The sequence below is a fragment of the Panthera pardus genome, unplaced genomic scaffold, assembly GCF_024362965.1.
Source record: "Panthera pardus isolate Hobbes unplaced genomic scaffold, ASM2436296v1 HiC_scaffold_13, whole genome shotgun sequence".
Classification (NCBI taxonomy): Eukaryota; Metazoa; Chordata; class Mammalia; order Carnivora; family Felidae; genus Panthera; species Panthera pardus.
In genome coordinates this window covers 77,809,548-77,833,365 of record NW_026526688.1, presented here as the reverse complement: position 1 = coordinate 77,833,365, position 23,818 = coordinate 77,809,548, and the positions used below count along the sequence as shown (strand labels likewise).

At 35.0% G+C, this 23,818-nt stretch overlaps 1 protein-coding gene across 2 annotated transcripts in view; it reads right to left on the bottom strand.

Moving 5' to 3' along the window:
• The window catches only part of IQCM (IQ motif containing M), a 454,074-nt gene that overhangs the window by 200,898 nt on the left and 229,358 nt on the right, over positions 1-23,818 (bottom strand). For both annotated transcript variants that reach the window (XM_019441304.2, XM_019441303.2), the window contains exon 10: positions 3,450-3,648. In XM_019441304.2, the coding sequence (XP_019296849.2) occupies positions 3,450-3,648 (199 nt within the window). The remainder of the gene's footprint in view (positions 1-3,449; positions 3,649-23,818) is intronic.

Here is a 23,818-nt window from a genome sequence, read left to right as displayed (position 1 = left end):
TCGGACCTGAGCCGAAGTCGGAAGCTTAACCGACTGAGACACCCAGGCGCCCCAGAATTAATATTGTTAAGATGTCCATAATACCCAAAGTAATCTACAAATTCATTATAATCCCTATCAAAATACAAGTAGCATTTTTCACAGAACTAGAACAAATAATCCTAAAATCTGTATGGAACACAAACAACTCTGTATAACCAAAACAATCCTGTGAAAGAAGAACAAAGTTGGAGGTATCATGCTCCAGGATTTCAAACTATGCTACAAAGCTTCACTGATCAAAACAAATACAAAGATCAAAAGAATAGAATAGGCAGCCCAGAAATAAACCCACTTACATGGTCAAGTAATCTATGATAATGGAGATAAGAATATACAATGAAAAAAAAGACAGTCTCTTCAGTAAATGATGTTAACACTGAACAGCTACATGCAAAACAATGAAACTGGTTCAGTTTCTTACACCATAAACAAAAATAGATTCAAAATGTATTATTGACTTAAGTGAAACCTGAAAACATAAAATTCCTAGGTGAACACATAGGTAGTAAGCTCTTGAATATTGGTCTTAACAATATTTTTTAGATCTGTCTCCTCAGACAATGACAACAAAAGCCAAAATAAACAAATGGGTCTACCTCAAACTAAAAAACTTCTTCACAGCAAAGGAAATGATCAACAAAATGAAAAAGCAACATAATGAATTGGAGAAATTGTTTGCAAATGACATATCAGATAAGGGGTTAACACCCGAAATATATAAATAACTCATACAACTCAGTATAAAAAAATCCAATTAAAATATGATCAGAGAACCTGAATGGATATGTTCCCAAAGAAGACATACAGATGGCCAATAGGTACATGAAAAGATGCTCAACAGCACTCATCACCAGGGAAATACAAATCAAAACCACAATGAGATATCACCTCACACATGTCAGAATGGCTACTATCAAAAAGATAAGGAATAACAAGTATCAGTGAGGATGTGGAGAAAAGGGAACCCTTGTGCATTATTGGTAGGAATGTAAATTGGTATGGCTACTGTGGAAAATAGTATGGATGTTCCTCAAAAAATTAAAAACATAACTACTATACAATCCAACAATTCCACTGTTGGTATTTTTCAAAGAAAATTAAAATACTAATTCAAAGTTATATGCACCTCTCTGTTCACTGCAGCTCTATTTACAATAGCCAAGATATGGAAGCAACCTAAATGCCCATTAATAGATGTATATGTGTGTGCACACATACATACACACACACACACACACAATGGATTATTATTCAGATATAAAAAAGAATAAAATCTTGCCATTTTCAACAACACGGATGGACCTAAAGAGTATTATGCTATGTGAAATAAGTCAGTCAAAGAAAGGCAAATATTGTATGACCTCACTGATATATGGACTCTACTATAAAACAAATGAACAAACAAAACAAAGCATAAACCAGCTCATAGATACAAAGAATAAATTAATGGTTGCCAGAGGGGAGGAGTGCAAGCAGATGGACAAAATCGGTGAAGGGGATTAAGAGGTAAAATCTTCCAGTTATAAAATAAATAATACACAGAGATGTAACGTATAGCATAGGGAACACAGTCAATGATATTGTAACAACTTTGTATGGGGACAGATGATAACACTTACTGTGGTAAACTTTTCATAACTTATATAAATATTGCATCACTATGTGTACAACAGAAACTAATACAATGTCATACGTCAATGATTCTTCAATTTAAAAAAAGAATGAAATTTTGCCATTTGTGGTAACATGGATGGATAACATAGGAATTATGCTAAGTGAAGTAAGTCAGAGAAAGATAATACCATAGGATTTCACGTACATGTGAAATTTAAAACACAAATGAACAAACAAAATAAAAACAAAACCATAGATTAAGAGAAGAGAAGTGGTTGCCAGAGGAGAATTAGGGAGTAGATGAAACAGGTAAAGGAAGTGAGGTAAAAACTTCAAATTATAAAATAAATAAGACATGGTGACTATAATAGCTCACACTCAATAATATCATAGAGCACACTTGAAAGTTGCCAAGAGAATAAATCCTGAAAGTTAACTTCATATGGTGATGGATGGTACTAGGCTTATTGTGGTGATCATTTTGCAACGTAATCAAATACCAAATCATTATGCTGTACACCTGAAAGCACTATAATGTTATATGTCAATTATTCCTCAATAAAATTTAAAACAATAAAGGAAAGGAAGAGCTTTGTGAAGTATGAAAACAAATTCATTTAAGGCTATGTGAAGTTTGATTTAATTATGGACCTTTCAAGTGGGCAATTTAATGCCTGAATTTTGAGTTAGAGAGATAGGTCTCGATATGGCTTTAGATCAGATTAGGGACGAATCAGCCATAATAGTTCAGTAGATGATATGATATATAGAATAAGATTGGCTTTGGAGTCAGACAGACATGAGTTTGAGTTCTACCTCTGTCACTTACCAGCAGTGTTACTTTGAGCAACCAGCTTTATTTCTCTGAGCTTCAGTTTCTTCACTTATAAAATGGATAAAACTGTTACCTCACAGAATTAATGAAATATTGAAATATTAATTATATGGAAATTTTACCTTTTTGTTAAATTTTTACATGTGTTATCACATTTAATCATCATAACTACATACATGTATTATGGGTATACACACACACACACACACACACACACACACACACACAGAGATAGGCAGATAGATTGCCTTCTAACAGCATTACAGAGTTCTCAGAGAAATGCATTTGGAGTGTCCACCACAAAGCCATTCAAGAAGGCTCCTCCCAGAAGTGCTAGGAATTTAAGAGGGCACTCCTGACCTATTCTTCTATTTGTAGTTGGCTTCACAAATTCCTTGTGAGTGGTAAAACTTTAGCCCTCAAGGTGAGGATATTTTAGGATCCTCTCAGAAGTCGCCAAGATCCATCCAATCAGGTTCTTCTGCATTGTCCCAGACAAAATAAGTCCTAAATATTTGTTTTGAAAGTCAGGACTGCTGCTTATAAAAGTTTCTCAGAGGTGTGTGTGTACATGTGTGTTGTATGTATAGTTCTTTTTGAGTTGAATGTATATGCAATACAACCGTATCAAGGGGTGTGGGAAGTGAAAGAAAGTTGCTTTATGCAGAGAATAAACAGCAAAAAGGAGAAACAAAATTAGAACAAAGATAGACAGTCCTGGCCTTAGCATAAAAGTGGTCCCAAAATACTGGGTTAAGGATAAACTAGTCCTTTTGCTTAGATTCTCCAGTTTGACAAAATCTGAAACTGTCAGCAGAATAGATTATTCATACCATTTTTTTCAATGCAAAGAATGCATTCAGAATTTTATTTAGAAAATCATAGATATATTGACGAGGTGACTATTCAAAATCTACACAAGAAAATTTACACACATTATATTTAACATATGCTTTACCTTGATCATTATTCTCTGGTATCTTCTGCGTTCGAGCCACCCTCTGACATAGGCCTGCATGATGGTGATCATTTTCACTATTTTTTTGGTATTTATGAATGTGTTCCTTTCCCGGAACACTTGGAAGATTTCTATGTGTGGTCCAATTCTTTTAACTTTATTGTCAAGTTTACCACTTTTAGTTAGAATAGATTTTGACCTAAAAATAAAATATAAAACTTTCTTAGTGTAGTTAATAAGAAAAATAATCACTTCTGAAAAGTCTTAAATTCATTTCAATGATAAATGTACTGAAATAGGAAATGTATTATTATTTGTACATAGATTTCACACAGATCACCTGAACATGTCAACAGGGTTCTCTAAATAAGTTTCAATATGCCAGAGTCAACGTAATATGTACAAAATTAACCTTCTAAAGAAAGCAAATCCAAAAGAAAGCAAATTTGTCAAAACTTATCCATAACTATTCAAAAAAGAGATATAACATTTGAGGAACAAAATGTTTTCATATAACAGAGTTAGTCATATAGTTAGTCAAAATAAAGACTACTTCAAAATTATTTGGCACTGATACGCTGCTTATCAGACACAATCTGAAAAGTGATTTTATTTTCCAAATGCTCTCTATCAAAAGGCATGGTAGTGTAGTGTTAACGTCATGGACTATAGGATCACAGAAGCAAGTGACCATAATGGAAACCATTATAAACCCTGACATACTGATGTGGATGGGCCTTGCAGTGATGAAAATTTGTGAGAAAACTGCAGACTTTCTACCATGGACAGACTGTCTGTAATCTCGTGTCTGCTTTTTTCATTTATATATGGTGTATTCTTTATGCGGCAGTTAGTTTTTTCAAAGTCTTCCAAAGTTGAAAGTATAGTTTCCCTGCAATTTTTAGCATATAAAAATCTTTTTTTTCTTCTTCATTACTTTGGTTTCTGCATGTTTCACAGCTGAAATTCCAATGAGTTGCCCAGGTGGATTCATACACCAGACAGAACTGAGTCTTGGCCCTAAAAAAGTACACTGTATACAGATATCTGAATCCTGGGCCCAACTTTCTTGATTCCCAGAGTGAATATCATGGCTCTGTTTCTGCATTTTCTTTCCTCTGGAGTTTATTTTGATGTCTGCATTATGCTGATTCATGAGGAGTCCTGTTCTATTTTGTACAATGGACATTATTGTTCTTCCCGTGGTAACTGAAATGTTGGGAGTCTGATTTTGTTTATTTCACGCAGACATCTAGTGTCTGTCGGATGGTAGATGGTAGATGACAGCTCAGTCTTTTTCATTTATTCTTTTATGTTAGTCTTAAAGTTTATGATACGCCTTGTATTACATGTAGTTTGAACACCAGTATAGCTAAAAACATTTAAGAGGCAATTTTGTGCCAACTAGAATGGAGATCAGCTCCCTATCAAGAGACTGTCATAACAAGTATCTTCTTTGACTCCCTGACATTCCTATTCCCAAGAAGCCACAACTGACAAATGAAATTTGTTCAGGCACAGAAAACTGGGTTCCATATCTACTTTTCACCTATAGCTAAGGATGCAGAACTAAGGCTGTTTATTCTCTTTGTGCTTGTGTGTATAAATGAAAAAAAAAGTTCTCACTCTCCTTGCAAAAGAAAAGAAGTTAGCTTTGTACAATGTTCTTGTAACTGTAGTTCTTTTGTATCTATGGCTGGTCCTTTCTCTCATTCTCTTTCTTGATAAAACTTTTTTTAGATTAATGAGTCAAAACTATATCATTTTGTGTTCTGAAGAAATATCTTATTTAGACAAAACTACACTAAAAGGCAAAGAAAAGGAAGTATACCTTTCAGGGGTTTTTTGTTTAAATTAATATTGATTTTGAACAGCTTAGAAAAGAGAGCTCTGTCTTATAAGGGGATTTTTGCTTGGTTGATATAGCAATTTTGATGAATGACCTCGATGTATTAAAAAAACTAGTGATGTAGACAAAATGTTAATGATTAGTTCTGGCTTATCCAGAGTTTAAAGACCTACTGTGAAATCTAGAGAATTCCGATTTCCTAACTTTTCTCCTTTCTGTCAGAAGAATTAAGAGAATTGTCATAGAAATACTCAAGTGTGCAAAGTGTATACCCTAAGTTCCATGTTCCAACAAGAAGAGATAAATAAATCTTAAAGGGGTATGTATGATTGTAAATTGATGTGTGATGTGTACTGTTGAAGCACGAGTATTCTGCTGGTCTCTAAAATTGCCTTGAATGTCACAGAGTTCTTAGTTACCCCCTGAAAAGTGTGTGTGTGTGTGTGTGTGTGTGTGTGTGTGTGTGTGTGTGTAAGAGAGAGAATTGAAACTGAAATTATTTTGGTTAAAAGCTATAGTTAAAATGAGTGATTAGAACTATATTAAGTAAAATAATTATGAAGAAATGCAAACATGTGTACAGAATGATGGATATGTTTTGTCTGTTTTTATCAACTTAACAAGAAATAAGTTTTATCTTAGGCTTTAGACATACAGACTTTGATCAATAGTACATCTCTAAATAACTGGAATGCTAAAAATAATAGAAAGGGAAATTTGAAGTTGAAGTATAATTTATAGAAGGCTTGATGTAAAGTGAATTATATTAAAAAATAATGGATTTGAAAAGCTATAAAATATATCAAATTTTTACCAAGTCAATTTTGGTAAGTTTAATCATAAAAAAGAGAAATGCTTGTGAATCCTTGACTATAAAATGTTATTTAAGTGGTATACAAAAAGAATAAGATTGGAATTTGATTTACTTTCTGTTGCATTGACAGACTGAGTTTTGAATCCATTCTGCTCTTAATTTAACAAAGGAAAAACCATTTAATGCCTTCAATATAGTGTGCCTGGAAAATAAAAGTTACTTATATCACAAAAATATTCTATCATAATTATCTTTTTTTTTCTTTGTGATCTACTGCTTGCAAAATCTGGTATTCCTAGTATTTAATGTTACGGTGGCTGTGTTACTATTGTTTTACTCTAAAGGAACCAATGACTTGCTCATAATCTTGGCTCTTCTAACAATTCTTTCCAATATTGTTTCTCCAAGTTCAAACTCCAAACGTAAAAATAAACTATTATTTTATATTTTAAGCTATCTTCTGGGTGTCCCAGATGGCTGCAGGACCACACCAAAGATTTTCTTCTTCACTATATAAAAAGAGGGATGCTAGAAATGGTAAAGTATGTTTGGCATATTTATATAACTGAACCAAAGATGACTTTTTGTATATTGGCCCCTACGTTGTTCTTATATCAGGATAGGACCATTAGCTCACAAGCCTGCTGGCTCAAAACTCAAAATTCTTAGACATCCTATTGTTTTAAATATCTCCCAAAAAGTATATTTTCAGCCATTCAGAGCCTGCCTATATATTTTGGAGATATTAGCAGATTAAATTCGAGACCACTGCACAACAGTGAATATCAATGTGATTATTGCAATGAAATGAGTCAAATGAATTTGTTGGTTTCCCAGTGCATATAAAAGCTATATTTACACTATACCATTGTCTACTAAGTGTGCAATAGTGTTAGGTCTAAAACAAAATGTGCATACCTTAATTTAAAATTCTTTGTTGTCATTTCAACAATCTTCACAATATGTCCACCAGGATTAGATTCCATTTTAAGAAACAACATTCTGGGGCATCAGGGTGGCTTAGTTGATTGAGCATCTGACTCTTGATTTCGGCTCAGGTCATGATCCCAGAGTTGTGGAACTGAGTCCAGAGTCAGGCTCTGCACTGACAGAGTAGAGCCTGCTTGGGATTCTCTCTCTCTCTCTCTCTCTCTCTCTCTCTCTCTCTCTCCCTCTCTGTCTCTCTTTCCCTCTGCCCCTCTACCCTGCCTGCTCTTTCTCTCTCAAATAAAATTTAGGGTTTTTTTTTTAAAGAAAAGAAAAGAAACCACTTTCTTTGCTCATCCTTAAGAAGCAACTCCTCATCGGTGCAAGTTTCATTGTGAGAACACAGCAATTCAGTCACATCTTCAGGCTCCACTTCTAATTCTAGTTCCCTTGCTATTTTCAACACATCTGCAATTACTTCCTCCTCTCTGAAGTCTTGAATTCCTAACAGCTTCCATGAGGGTGGGAATAAACTTCTTCTAACCCATTTATGTCACTATTTTGACTTCTTCCCATGATATCACAAATATGGTTAATGGCACCTAGAATGGTGAATCCTTTCCGGAACGTTTTCAATTGACTTTACCAGATCCATCCGAGGAATCACTATCTACAGCAGCATTAGCCTTACAAAATGTAATTCTTACACAATAACAGTAAATCAGTCCAGGACCCATAGCCTACAGAAGAGATACCATGTTAGCAGGCATGAAAACAACATTCATCTCATTGACCATCTCCATCAGGGCTCCTGGGTGACCAGGTAAATTGTCAGTGAACAGGAATATTTTGAAAGGAATCTTTAATTCTGAGCAGTAGATCTCAACTCTGGGCTTAAAATATTTAGTAAACCATGTTACAAACAGATGTTCTGTTATTCAAAGTTTATTGTTCCATTTATAGAGCACAGGCAGAGTAGATTTAACATAATTACTAAGGGTTCTAAGATTTTAAGAATGGTAAATAATCATTGGCTTCAACTTAAACTCACCAGCTGCATTCACCCCTAACAAGAGTCAGCCTGTCCTTTGAAGCTTTGAAGCCAGGCATTGACTTCTCCTCTCCAGCTATGAAAGTCCTAGATGGCATCTTCTTCCCATACAAGGCTGCTTCATTTACAATGAAAATCTGTTGGTTGGTGTAGCCACCTTCATGAATGGTCTCAGCTGGACCTTCTGGAGAACTTGCTGCAGCTTCTCCATCAGCACTTGCTGGCTTACCTTGCCCTTTGATGTCACTGAGATGGCTTCTTTCTTTAAACCTCATGAACCAACCTCTGCTAGCTTCCAACTTTTCTTCTGCAGCTTCCTCACCTGTCTTAGCTCTCATAGAATTGAGGAGAGTTAGGGCCTTGCTTTGGATTAGTTAGGCTTTGGCTTAAGGGAATATTGTAGCTGGCTTAATCTTCCACTCAGACCACTCAAACTTTCTCCCTCTCAGCAATAAGACTCCTTCACTTTCTTATCATTGATGTGTTCACTGGAGTAGCACTTTTCATCTCCTTTAAGAACGTTTCCTTTGCACTCACAACTTGGCTGTTTGGCACAAGAGGCCGAGCTTTCAGCTTACCTGAGCTTTCGGCATGCCTTCCTCACTAAGCTTAATCATTTCTAGCTTTTGACCTAAAGTGAGGGATGTTCAACACTTCCTTTCACTTATTAAATGATCTAATTTCAATCTTGTTATGTCTCAGGGAACAGGCAGGTCTGAGGAGAGGAGACACAGGGGGAACAGCCAGTTGGTGGAGCAGTCAGAACACCACATTTATGGATTTTTGGTGTGTTTTGTGACACCCCAAAACAATTACAATAGGAACAACAAAAATCACTGACCACAGAACCATAACAAATATAATAATTATGAAGAAGTTTGAAATATTGAAAAAATTACCAAAATATGACACAGACACATGAAGTGAGCAAATGCTGTTGGAAAAATTGCTCAACACAGGGTTGCCACAAACCCTCATTTTGCAAAAAAAAAAAAAAAAAAAAAAAATGCTACTGTGAAATGCAATAAAGTTAAGCACAGCAAAACAAAGTATGCATATAGTTCTCTCTAAACTAATCTCTAAAATAAAGTTATATGTATAAAAATATCAATCATAGTTTTCCTTACCATGGGAGAAATCCAGAAACAAATATCTAAGTAAACTGTATTATACCCAGTCAATAAATTATGAGGTCATAAAAGTGATATTTATGAACATTATGTAATAACTTAAGTGCTTACGATTCCCAAAAAGGATATTAAGAGAATGAAGACATTAAATTATATGCATTATACGATTGCAACATTATTTTCTAAATGATGTATATAAATAAGTCCAGAAAGAAACATGCTAAATATTATTAGTGACTGTATTAATGTGGTGGTTCTGAATCAAGTGAGGCATCTAAGAAATATTTTCAAAGAACTCCTGCTCAGGGTCTTTCCTCATAGATTCTGATGCATTAACTCCTCCAATAAAATGCAAATCCATGATCAAACAGTATGTTGTGAAGAAAACCTTAGGTTTTTTTTTTTTTTAATTTTTTTAACATTTATTTATTTTTGAGACAGAGAGAGACATCATGAATGGGGGAGGGGCAGAGAGGGAGGGAGACACAGAATCGGAAGCAGGCTCCAGGCTCTGAGCCATCAGCCCAGAGCACGATGCGGGACTCGAACTCACGAACCTTGAGATAGTGACCTGAGTTGAAGTCGGACGCTTAACCGACTGAGCCACCCAGGCGCCCCGAAAACCTTAGCTTTAATAGAAATGGTTAAAACTCACTATTGAACAACATGGGTGTGAACTGTGCAGGTCTACTTATATGTGGATTTTTTCAATATAGTACAGTACTATATATGTATTTTCTCTTCCCTTATGATTTGCTTAATAACATCTTTTCCAGCTTACTATATTGTAAGAATATGGTATATGATACATTTAGCATACAAAATATGTGTCAATTGACTTTTTATTACCAGTAAGGCCTCTGGTCAACAGAAAATTAGTAGTTAAGTTTTGAGGGAGTCAAAAAGTTATATGCAAAATTTTTATTCTATGGGAGAGTCAGCACCCTAATCTCCATGTTGTCCAATTGTCAACTGTATTTATTTCTTGTTCTCTATTTTTATATTTTATGTAGACTAATATGCATTGTACAACAAAAAAATAAATATATAATAATTAAATCCATTAATAGCGGTAGTAGCAGCAGCAATATTTTATTAAACATTTGTTTCAGATATACTTTCTCCCTTAATCCTGAAAACAGTTTTATTGGATGGGCGCCTGAGTGACTCAGTTGAGTGTGCAACTTAACTTTGGTTCAAGTCATGATCCCAGTATCGTGGGGTCTAGCCCCACATCCACCTCCACTGACCATGGATCGTGCTTAAGATTCTCTTTCTGTCTTTGCCCCTGCCCCACTCATGCACTCACTCGTGCCCTCTCCCTCTAAAATAATAAATAAATAAAAATGTTAAAAATAATAATTTTATTGGATAAATGTTACTATTATGATTTCACCCATTGATGCAAGAGAAATTAGGTGACTTCCAAAGATCATGAAGGTGTAATTAGCACAGTCAGAATTCAAAGTCCTCCTTGCCTTGTATGTAATAAAATCAAAAGAGAACAAAATCATGTCCTGACTTCCCCAATCCTCAATTGTTTATGATGATTTGGGTGACTGGCTCTAGGTTTCTCTTTTGTTTGTTACAGCAGTACTGAAAAGATACAGCCATACAACATATACTAAGATAGGGGAGATGCATTGTGACTGCCAAATATATGGAGGCCAAGTGACCTCTTATTAGAGAATCAGTAGGAACTATCCTGTGCTTACCGTCTAAATGAAATTTAAAAATTTATCTTCTTTCACAATGTCTTAACACAATTCTGATATGGAGAGAATTCTCATTTTTACAGATTCTTAGCCACTAAAGAGTCTCTATAAAGTTCTTCTGGAAAATCTTTATGAAGATAAATATATAAGTCATTAGAGGCTAAATATAAAAACAGTTTTCCTCATTGAAGAGACCACCTGCTTTGTCCTCAAGCCACCTCTTGCTAAAGTCACCCTAAGAAAGACTGAGAGAAAGACCAGGGATGGTTTGAATAGCTGAATTTGACTTTTTCATTTGAAGTTTGACAAATTTATCAAGGTATGAAATCAAGTAGTTTTCAGTGAGAGAAGAAATCATTAAGCAAGATTACATGTGAGAAAAGATACAATAAGTTAATTAGTAAGTTAATCATGTCTGAACATTAGATACTGAGCTTGGCAAACATTTGAACAGGGAATTTCCTTTCAACTACTAATGCTTATATGGTAATATATATTAAACACTAAATCAGTTTTAGAGTTTGGTTCAGATATTGCTACTAATTAGTTTTGGCTGATATTGAAGTATTTTGTATGCTCCATTTATAAAAGCACTGCTTGCCCATCTGTTCATAGGTTGAAAGTGATTAAAGGGTACTTATTTTGGCTGTTGTAAAAGCCAAATACTTTTTAAGCTGCAAATATGTGACAAAACCAGTTGAGGTTGCCAAGTTCAGAAATATATTAAAGAGATTTGTGATGTTTCCCTCCCCCAATTCCTCTTCCAACCTGCATTATCAAAAAGTAAATATCACTGTTTTCCCGATTAGACTAGCATGCCTCTTTGTCCAAATGCTTTGCAATTTCGTTATAATTTTCACAATTTACCCTGATTTGGATCCTCTGCTACCAAGCTGTGTTGAGGGCTTTCGTTTCCTGTACGTGCAGCCTTGAAGTAGAAACATGTGATGCCCTCGTGCTCTGCATGCCAGATTTGAAAGCAATGTGGGTAACGAGTGAAATAAGTTTGTGGCCTCCTTTAATCCCCTACATGAGGTCTGTTCAGTTTGAAAACAATGCATTTAAATTCAGAGTGGGATTTTAAAAAACAAAGATTTTTAAGAACAGGGATGCACTACATTTCCATGAATAATATAGTCTCAATACTATTTAAAATTTTTAAGTAATCCCTACACCCAATGTGGGGCCCGAACTCACGACCCCTAGATCAAGAGTCACATGCTTTTCTGACTGATACTGCCAGGCGCCCCTTGTCTTAATACTATTTAATACTTCATTTCCAAATCTTCCCAAGGGATTAGTGCTGCATATTTGTAAAACCTGTACACTTCAAAAATCAGACCGGGGTTTCGGGGACTTTTAAAAATAAGATGCAATCTCCTGAAGTGGAAAATAACACCACTTTAATTCAGGCAAAATGTTTAGTTTCAATATCTGCATGAAATGCATTTTCTTCTGTTCTTTATACACTTCTTTTGTATTTTGGTCATTCCTCATGATGTCAGCCTGCCAGACGCTCCCAAAACCAAGTCGCCTCTTATTTTTGGCTGTTCCCGGTAGCATAGCAATCTCTCAAAGTAGATCACATTAAAGGGTGGGGTCGACATTCTATCTGAAGTCTCTGTGGGTAGGCTCAGTCAGTTAAGCATCTGACTCAGCCTCAGGTCATGATCCCGCAGTCCATGGGTTCAAGCTCCACATTGGGTTCTGTGCTGGCAGCTCAGAGCCTGGAACTTGCTTCGGATTCTGTGTCTCCCTCTCTCTCTGCCCCTCCTCTGCTTGCACTCTGTCTGTCTGTCTGTCTGTCTCTCTCTCTCAAAAATAGATAAGTATTTAAAAGATTAAAGTTTCCGGGGGTATTTGCTTTAGTTTATTTACTACCTGAAGTTCTCTAACTAGTACCTATCCAGCAGTGCAAGTGATATAATGGGTTGGTAGGATTTTCTCTCCTTGACCCTACAGAAATTCTCCCAGCCAATTTTGTCATATCTAGGGAAAGATGGGTTTTATTATTACTGCTGCTGTTGCTTGGTATCAATTTATCAAAAGCTTTTCCTCAAAACAACTTGGAAATATCTAAGTTCAAATTCAGTTCAAAAAAAACCCCACAATTATTCTTTCCCTCACATATAAACATTTTGGAGGAGCACTTATTTATTGTGAATTAAAATGAAATTGTCATTTTACATAGTAGAAAAAAAAGTAGAAAGGAAATGTTATTTTTGTTCAAGTTTCATTGATTCTGATTTTATGGTCAAGGTAATCGATGATGCACTTTCAGAGAATTCTCTTTCATACAAACATTTAAAACTCCTTTTTATTGTGCCTATGTGTTTTATCCATAGGACACTGAAAAAACTTACCCTGAAGATGCCTGAAATGACTAGGATGTTTATGCCAAAGGTGTAATAGAAGCTGATTTTTCTGTGGCACAGTGACCAGAATTGTCAATTTTTCATGAGCTTATCTAAAAATTAGGGAACATGAGTTGTCTACTCTCCCAATAGTGTAATTTGCTTATTTCTCTTGGGGTGACCCTCTGCTCCTGGCCCAAACTTTAGTCAGTCCTAGAGGAGAGTTGCCTCCACCCACTGCCATCTGTCTCTCTCATCTCTGCTCAAAAAGGGCATACAATGAAGACTGGTGCCTGTTCATAAATTACTTGTCCCTAGAATAGAATTCAGGTGATTCTAAAATCATTTTCTGATATTACTCTCAATCTTTTAGCCCCAACCACGTATATGTTTTAGGGACTGTCATTTCTAGGAATTCAGAGACCCTCAGGCAGGCACAAAGAGTGATGGTCAGACAGTGGCAGGTCAAAGTCTATTAGAAAATCAGGAAACGTGGATGGTCTTCAGAGCAACCTGCAGGAGACAGAGAGGGACTTTATAGCCCCCTTTCTCCTTGTTTCTGCCTCCGCACTCTCTCTCTGTGAGTTCTTCCATTAAAAACTAATTGAAAATCTGATTTTCCCTGCTTGAGATATTCATTTATTTTGCTTGCGGGCAGGATTACTGTGATTTAGAGATGGGAATTTATGTGTGTTTTTCCTCCCATGATTCTGCTTGTTGCTCCTCAGACATTTGCGTTCTGATTCCATGCAGGAATCACACCTTCACAGGGGCTTCCCTTTTAATCAGGCTCAGCCATTTTTCCCCCCAGGTACTGATTCTATGTAGTCAGTTTCTTCCTTGCTCACTGCTACATCCCTCAGCAGACACTGGTGGAATCAAGAATAACCCATGCATATGAGAGACAAAGTAAACTCAAGACTTTTCTAACTTCTCAGCCACCTCTACTTCAAAGAAGAAAGCAGAAGTTCCCAATTCAGCCTCTAGCTTAAGCCAATATGCTCCAACTCCGTTTTACCAGAGAATCCAGCTATCAGAATGTGGTTACTGTTTGGCCTGCCTACTGGTGTTAATGTATCTCCATCCAATTGGACAAGATTGAAAAAACCAGATGGTGCTGACCTAATGATTCTTGGTGACTCTCACCGATGCTGGATTCTGGACACATTCAGAGATCGAAGCTGCCAATGGTCTACTGCCGACCTTGCTCCTGCTTGGGTGTATGGCTTTCTTGAGTAGAATCCTTACACAGGAATGTAAGTAATAAAAGGCACCAAAATTCCATAATTAACAACTAAGAGAAAGTTTCAAAATTGTTGGCAACAGTCATAAGCAGGGGGCCAACAGTTCCTGAATATTCAGACCAAAGTAGACATTCTAAAAGCCAGGGAAAGCTAAGATAGGTGAAGGATCAGCACAAAGGACACACCAAGCAGGGAAAAGAAATAATTGAGCCAATTACCTGACCTATATTTAGCTACCTTTGTCCTCTTCTTACACTATTGAGGAACAGGCCTGAGGAAGGCAGGCCTGGAACACTGGGAAACATTTGGCCAAATGATAATACTTGGCTTTAAGGTGTATGAGTTTTGAGATGGTAGCATTTCCCAGCAGATACAGTTCTCTGGTATCTTCCCAGATTTCTTCATATCACAAGATAATGGCGCTGGAGGTACTACTCTATCAAGGTACTACTCTATCAAGGTACTACTCTATTAACTTGATAACCCTAGCAGAAAGCAGTGAATTCATCCTAGAAATTGACAGAGCTGGAAGTTGAAGGGAACACTGGACATAGTCAAATACACCCTCTCGCTAGCTACTCAAAGTGTGATATGAGGACCAGCAGCATTTGGCATGACCTGGGGTTTACTGGAAATGCAGTATCTCAGGCAATGCAATATCTCATTGGTTCTATGTTGCTCAATAAGAATGACCATCATACCAAAGAGGGCAGAACAAATACTCATAGAAGAGAACTCAAACTGGAAAGATTTCATAAGCAAAACTGAAGCTCCTCTTAGTTAAATTTTCTGGGCTCAGACAAATAATTTTCCAGATTCATCTGTTGATCTGCTCTCTTTGAGAAACCGGACGATGAATGTGATATGAGAATTCTGGAGAACGGTAAATGTCTTCACTTTCAAAGAGGAAAGAATTAAAAAAAATATGTAAAGTATGGGGCAGTAAGTATGGACCAGATTTTATCAGTTACCAACTGGATGGTATATAATTAAAGTAGTAATGGTGCCAAGAGTCAGAATGTGTATAAAAAGAATGTCATGCCATCTTGAATTTCTTTTACTTTATTTTAATTTTATTATTATTATTGTATTGTTTTGCTAGATTGCTATTATTTATGATGTTTCTGAATGTCAGGAAGGTAATTTTCAAGGTTCTCATAAAATCTTTGTCAACCAGGTAGAGAAATAATAGGCTGATTGGGTGGTCTTGTGTGTAGGGTGGATAGTATCATTACCAGCTGAGATAGGGAATATAAGAAAGAAGATTTGGAGAAGGGATACATAATTACTTCAGTTTTGAGAAATGGTTATGGGATATTACAGTAAAGATACTAATAAGCAGTAGAAATGGGGAAAAAAGCTACAAATAGCTAAAAAAGGGAAAAAATTCATTACAAGACAAAGACAAAATTCAAAAATTTAATTCATCCATTGAAAAAATATTCATTCATTCATTCATTCATTCATTGTAAGATGCTCTTCTAGAACTGAGGATATATTAGTAATTAAAACATAGAAAACTCTCTGTCCACATTGGGCTTATATTCTAGTGGGAAAGACAAACAGTAATCACAGTAAACAACTTAACTGCAGAGTATTTTAGAGGCAATATATGCTATGATAAAAAAACAAATAAAGTGGGAAGGCAATTAGGGAGTGATAGCAAGGGTGGAAGATAAAATTTCAAATGTGTGTCATGGCAGGTATAAGTTCTTGAAAAGGTAATATGTCAGCTAATTTTCTGAAGTAAATGTGACAAGGAGTTAAATCCAATGTTGAGATGTGACAGCTTTACTTGCAAAGCTATGCAATTGGTTGATGCATATGATTATACAAAGAATTCCTCTCAGACCCATGGAGATGGTTAGGTACCTTTCCTCCATCATTGCAGTTACCACATTACTTTATAATTATCTCTGGGTCTATCACCCTTCTATACTCTGAATTCCCTGAGAGCAATGACTCTTTCTTGTGTGCTTGGAAATATTTAGTAGATGAAGAAAAGAAGAGCAGAAAAGAGAAGAAAGGAGAGATGAAAGGAGAACAAAATGGGGACAAATTAGAATATCTGATGTCTCAGAGTCTGCTTGTTTGGGGTTTTGTTTGTATTTCAGAATTTAAATCAATGTATTACCCTTAAGAAATTGTCCACCAAAACTGACATAACGATGGGCTTCATGAATGGATCCACAGTGTTGACAGTTTGGTCTCATTCTACCTGTGTAGATAAAATTATATCTGAAATACTGTTTTTTCCTAAGCAACATACTTTATTTTTTTTAAGTTTATTTATTTGTTTTGAAGGGGGAGGGGCAGAGAGAGAGGGAGAAAGAATCTCCACACTGATAGTGTGGAGCCCAACATGGGGCTCTATCTCAAAACTGTGAGATCATGACCTGAGCCAAAATCAAGAGTAAGACGCTTAACGAACTGAGCCACCCAGGCTCCTCCAAACATCTTTTCATGCTAAGCAAGATACTTTAAAAAGGATACTTTTGAGTATGGTGAGCACCTGTTCCTTTCCTCTATTTTATACCTCCTTGACTTTTATAGAACTGCACTTCCTCCAGTCCACTCATGTGACTTCAACATGATTTGTCTAGGGTTGATTGTGTCATCCACACTGAAAGGTCAGCCAGAATAATTTGGGGCGGGGGGGGGGCAGTCAGTGGGTGTGGATGTGTGAAAGAGACCATTCTTTTTGGTAAGAGCAGGAAGTAAGTCAATTGCAAATAGCTGGAAGCAAGCCATTTTCCTTAACACATGGAGAAAAAGTCTTTAGTAAGAGGTATTAAAGCCAAGCAGGAGCAAGCAGAGATTTGAAATGAATGAAGAGAGTACATCTTGAAGACATTACATTTGACCTCTGAACAACATGGGGGTTATAGGCACTGACCCCTTGTGCAATAAAAAATTACATATAACTTTTGACACCCCCCAAAAAACTTAATAGCCTGTTGACCGAAGGCCTTTCTGATAACGTACACATATTTTGTACATGTATCATATACTGTATTCTCATAATGAAGTAAGCTAGAGAAAAGAAAATGTTACTAAGAAAATCATAAGGAAGAAAAAATAGACTTACAGTACTATATTGTAAAAAAATCCTCACATAAGTGGACCCTTGTAGTCCAAACCCATATTTTTCAAGAGCCAACTGTACTTGAGTCTGTTGAACCAGTTAAACCTGAGATGTTAAAAAGATACAAAGAGCAGATGCCCACCTTACTCTACACTCTTTGAATCTCCATTTACATGGACATACAGATTTAAGTATCATTTTGCTTAAACTAAGTTGAATTACCATTCTAACATGTTGTAAAACCATTATATATATATATATATATATATATATATATATATATATATATATATATCTTAAAACCATCATATAAATACACACACACACACACACACACAAACTTAGGGGCTTAATATAAAAAGAGAAGACTAGTAACTAGGGCAGTGCCTTCAAGAAGATAAAGTCAGGACCAACGGGTACGAGTTCAAGGGGGATAGGTGGTGAGCTTTATACAGAGAACTGACTGAAGAATCTGAAAAGTCCTTACATTAAATGAGATGCCACTTGAACAGAAACATTATGAATCCCTGGAGTTTTCAAGTAGAGGCTATGTGGGTACTGTATTATAAAAATGCACGCTTTGGATAGACGGTTTCAGTAGAAAACATCTAAGGTTCCTTAAACTCTGGGATTCTATTAGTCTCCAAAGACAAAACACACAAGTGGAAGTACCATTGGGGAAACATTATTCCCCATAAATATTATTCCCCATAAATTTATTTTCATAATTTCTTAGGCTGAGTACTGCCCCAGATAAAGAACCGTTCATGGAAGATACTAACCATAAACAAGCTAATGTTACATTATTAGGCAACAAAATTTCAAGAAGAGATCAAAGGCAAGTTATCAGTTGGTAAATTATAAAAATTGTGTTGAGATAAAATAAGAGAACCTGACCCTGTCTGGGAAAAAATGGCAATGCACAAATATAGTAATTTCAAAGGAAACACTCAACAACCCACCTAAATTTCCTGACTCTGAAATGTGAATTTCATACTTACATATGGCAATAAATGTACTATATTTTTTAATATCAAAAAAGGAAAAATTGAGGATAGTGAAATTTTACTTTTCAGTGACATATTGGTTATTCATGTCTTGTTACTATTATCCTTTTGGTTCCAGTATACTATAAAATAGTAAGGAGAAAGTATGTAATTATTCCACATCTACATATTTACATGACCTATCTGGACACTTAAAATTCTAAAGAATAAAAAAAAAGGAACTTCAGGTTTCCAAAATGGTATACTTTTCTCATAGATGATATATTCAAATAACATTTTCATCATCCAAAATTGAAACAAATACTAAAAAGGTGAAAAGTGATGACCAGCCTCTGAACTTATTACAACTAGAAGGCTAGTATTATGAATCAACAATAGAATATTTTTCCTCTATGAATTAAAGATCCATCAACTGCTCTGTTCTATACTTGCAAATCAGTCAGTCATTAAAAAAAAAAACCAATTAAGTGCTTTAGAAATTCAACAAAAGGAAAATTCATCACGGAGGTCATATGAATTTGCAAGGGATTAACAGCTCACTGCAGAAAGACATCAAAAGAAAATAAGAGTCTTATTCATGGAATATAATAGTTTATCTGAAGGAAAAAGATTTTTGTCATATGGCTAGAGGTACTAAACAAGTTCGAGTAGACTCAAAGAAGATTGTTTATTTATATAAAGAAAATCTTTCTCACAGAAAATAAAAGTACAGTGTCATCGCAATAGTACAATAGATTACAATCAATAAAGCTCCTGGCTCACAATTTTTGCTTAGATCTTGAGAATGGACTCTGTGTGTGCTGATGCATATTTCCCTTGACCTAATAATATAAACTGCATTTGATACTTTACATTAAAAATACTATATAAAAATAAGAGAAAAATGGGCTAGGTATAAAGAAGTTAATGAACAGATTTTTAAAAAGATGATGCTAGGAGAAGATAAGATCTTACTTTATTGCAAATATCAATCTTTACCTTTATTGAGGTAAAAAGAATAAATATATATACATAATTCATGTACACATTACCTTTTTTACACTAAAAATTAAGAGTTACATTTATTTGTCTTTAATTCTTTCTGGTTTAGAAAACTTATAATTGAGGGGCGTCTGGGTGGCGCAGTCGGTTAAGCGTCCGACTTCAGCCAGGTCACGATCTCGCGGTCCGTGAGTTCGAGCCCCGCGTCAGGCTCTGGGCTGATGGCTCAGAGCCTGGAGCCTGTTTCCGATTCTGTGTCTCCCTCTCTCTCTGCCCCTCCCCCGTTCATGCTCTGTCTCTCTGTCCCAAAAATAAATAAAAAACGTTGAAAAAAAATTAAAAAAAAAAAACAACTTATAATTGGTATTTTACTTTAAAAAACAATAAAATTCACAAAAATGTTCCTTTGACAATTCTAAATGAACTGAAATCAGTTGGCTTTCTTTGAAATGCTTCACTTATACTTTCCTTAATAATGGTTTCAGGCTTTCTCAACCATACTTTAATCTTATGGATTTCTAATAATCTGAAACCTGTGGAGTTTTAACAATTTCACAATTTATTATTTAAATTGAAATACTGAAGTAGAAACTATTCAGAAACAAACGTTATAAATGCTCATCTATGAAAATTATATTCTAAAAATGTTGAGCAAGGGCGTATATGAAAAAAATGTTTACACCAGAATTAGAAAATTAAGGCAATAAGATCACCTCTCTCTTATAAAAATACACAAATGTATATATTTAAGAACCCAAAAATAAAAGCAACCAGCCACTGTTTGGAGTCTGCAACCTGCAAAATTCAACCTAAATGTACTGGATTTGAGGACTACAGCTCTTTGTTTAATAATAACGCTAATGAAAAGTCTTCTGTACATCTGTACATATATTTGCACAGGCAAATGTACCTAAGCATTACTATGCCATCTTTTCTTCTCCTAAATTTTGAGATCTTGATAGCTGAAAAAACAGGGAGATAAAAGAAAAAGATAGGAACTTGAAAACCTGTCTCTTAAGTTTATGATCATTGAAGACTAGGACAGAAACCATCATGACTCTGCCTTTTGAACCATCATTTACCTACGGAAGGGCAACAGGTTCCATTCCCCACCTCCCCCACCAAGAACAGGAGTGGGTACACCAATTTTCGTAATTCCAAATCAAGTGCAGCAACTCCATTTTTCATTTGCTTAACTTCCTAGCCCCACCTTTTAGCAGACAAGAGACTGTTTCTTTAAAAAATAATGCTGAGTTAGCACACAAACCAGTTCTATTTGCCAAATGTAGAGGGTTCCTGCAAAGCTTGTGGGTATGTGTAAATGAATTCCATTATCTTTTCTTTTTTTTCTATAACTAAGAAGAGGGGATGGGGAGCAAACTGTCTTGTATTTACTCTAGCCTGATAGTGGTAATATATGTGTGACATATATTTACCCTTGAAATGCAAATGTGCTTTAGAAATTGGCCAGTACCCCATTGAAGTTGACTGATGACTGACAGAAGGTTATAATACACCCTGCCTCATGCAGGCTGTAAGGAAACCTTGAGCTGAAAATATATGGGAAATTCCTTTCTAACAAGAAAAATCCTTCAGGTCAAGCTTATAAGGTCTCAACATTTGGATTTTAAAGTTTTCTGGAATTTCTATGACAGAAATGGTGTGGGATTTCAGGTAAACAAGAAAATATTAATATTGTTTCACTAAGATATTTTCAATGAAATTGTCTGCATGTTTTGTATTTACAGTTTTATATTGTTCACCACTTTATTTTCACATTGCTTCCTTCTCCCTGGGATTCTATTCTAGTGACACTTTTTAATCACTAGAGCCACTCTAAGATTTGCTAATTCAATAAGTACAGTTTCAGTCTACATTTCTTCAGTGAGCATCAGAAAGACAGTTAAAATTTAATATCACAAATGGCATAAAGCAGCATGACTGGTAAGAATATTGAGGGAGGTGCCTGAGTGGTTCAGTCAGTTGAACATCTATCTGACTCTCCATTTCGGCTCAGGTCATGATCTCACAGTTTGTGGGATAGAACCTCATGTCAGGCTTTGCACTGAAAGTGCACAGCCTGCTTGGGATTCTCTCTCTCTCCCTCTCTCTGCCCCTCCCCCCCTCTCAAAATAAATAAACATTAAAAACAAAAAAAAGAATACTGAGAATCTGTTTTTCTTTTTTACTTTTGTGACCTTGAAGAAGTTACTTAATCTTTTTGAATCTCAGTTTTCTCAACTACAAATTAAAAGGATTAAATCAAAAGACCTCTAAACTTCCCTTTAGACATCATTCTCTAAAATGTTTAAGATTTCCCTGCAAAAATAAGCTATATATCCCTGCAAAACTTTGCCACAGCTCTTTATGCCTGCAACAGATGGAAGACTGTACAGGAAAATGTTTAGCATCCAGATTAGCTGGCTGGCTCCAGTAAAATAACTATAATAAACACTCATCTTTCAGACTGTACAATTTTTTAATCATTGAAAGGGCTGGCCTGGATTTTAATTTAGTGACACCTATGAGGGAAAAAAAAAGACTTCCTGGTCAAACTAATCAGGTAGAGAATATTTATAGGAAAAAGACATAATATCAGCTGATTTATCACCATTAAATTGTTATAAAAAATAACTTTCGTTTCTTTAAAGCAAGTTTTTTGGGGGAAAGGTTTTTTATAACAAATTAAATTTCTTTACTAGACATGAGTCATCCAAGTTTTCTATCTATTCTTGTTTCAGTTTTGGCATGCTATCTTTTTTTCAAAGAATTTGTCCTTTTATCTTTGTTGTTTTGCACATAGTAGGCATGAAGTCATTCACATCCCTTTATTTTTAATATTGGCATTTGTGTTTTAACTCTTCTTTTTCTTAATAAGTTTTGTAACGACCTTACAAAATTTATTATTGCTTTCAAAGAATCAACTTTTGGATTTGTTAATTTGCTATATTGTTTCTCTGTTATTTATTTCATTGCTTTCTTATTTCTATAATGAATGTTAAATGTGCACTTAAAAAGAATGTATATTGCACAGTTGTTGAATGTAGTCTTGTACAAATGTCAATTAGGTCAATTAGTTGGTAGCTTGTTCAAAGCTGCGATAACACTATTTATTCTTTTGACTAATTTTCCTATTACTAAAAGAGGCATGGGAAAAATTTCCAGGCATACTTATGAAGTTGTCCATTTTACTCTTTAATCCTGTCAATTTTTGCTTTATTTACATTGAATATTTCTAAGGCATACACATTTAGGATTATTATCTAATTCTGAAAATTGACCCTTTTACAATTATGAAGTGTCCTCTTTATCTCTGGAAATAGTCCTTGAAGAGTACTTTGATGTTAATATGACCACTCTAGCACTCTTCTGCTAGCTTTTGTTCATTGTTTTATCTTTTTCTATCCTTTTACTTCCAATTAATGTCTTTACATTCATGTTTTAGAGAGAGCTGAGAGTTGTTCTTGCTTTTTTATCCATCCTGAGAAGCTCTTTCATTTACATATAATGTTTACATTGTATATTTAATATAAGTGTTGCTACAGTTGGGTTTAAGTCTATTTTGTATTTGTTTTTTATTCACTCAATATGTTCCCCTTTCCTGTCTTCTTTTAGTATTCCATTTAGTTTTAGGTATTCCATTTCAGTTTCTAGAGTATCTTTTAGGTTTGCCTTTTTGTATTAGTGGTTGCTCTAGGAATTGTAATATGCATTCTTAATTACCACACTCTGTTTAGAATTAATACTGTTATACATAAAATGAAAGAAATTTGCAAGAGAATAGCTCCATTTCTGTTGCTATTATTGTCACACATACTTGTATCTACCTAACTTATAAGTAACATAATAATGTTATAATTTTCCCTTAAATGGTCAATTTTAAAGAAATTTTTAAAAATTATTCTTTTAAATTGATCAACATATATTTTCTATTTTCAATGTTCTTTATTTCTTCTTGTAGATTAAAGTTCCCATCAGATGTCATTTCCTTTCATCATGAAGAACTTTCTTTGAAATTTGTGAAGGGCATATCATCTGGTAATAAATTCTCATTTCTTTAATTTAACTGCAAATTGCTTTTTCAGCCTCAATGTTGTGTGATAGTTTCATTTGATATAAAATTATCAGTTGATAGTTTTTTTTTTCTTTCAGAACTTTATATAATTTCATTGCCTTCTGTCCTCCATCATTTCTGATGAGAAGACATCCATC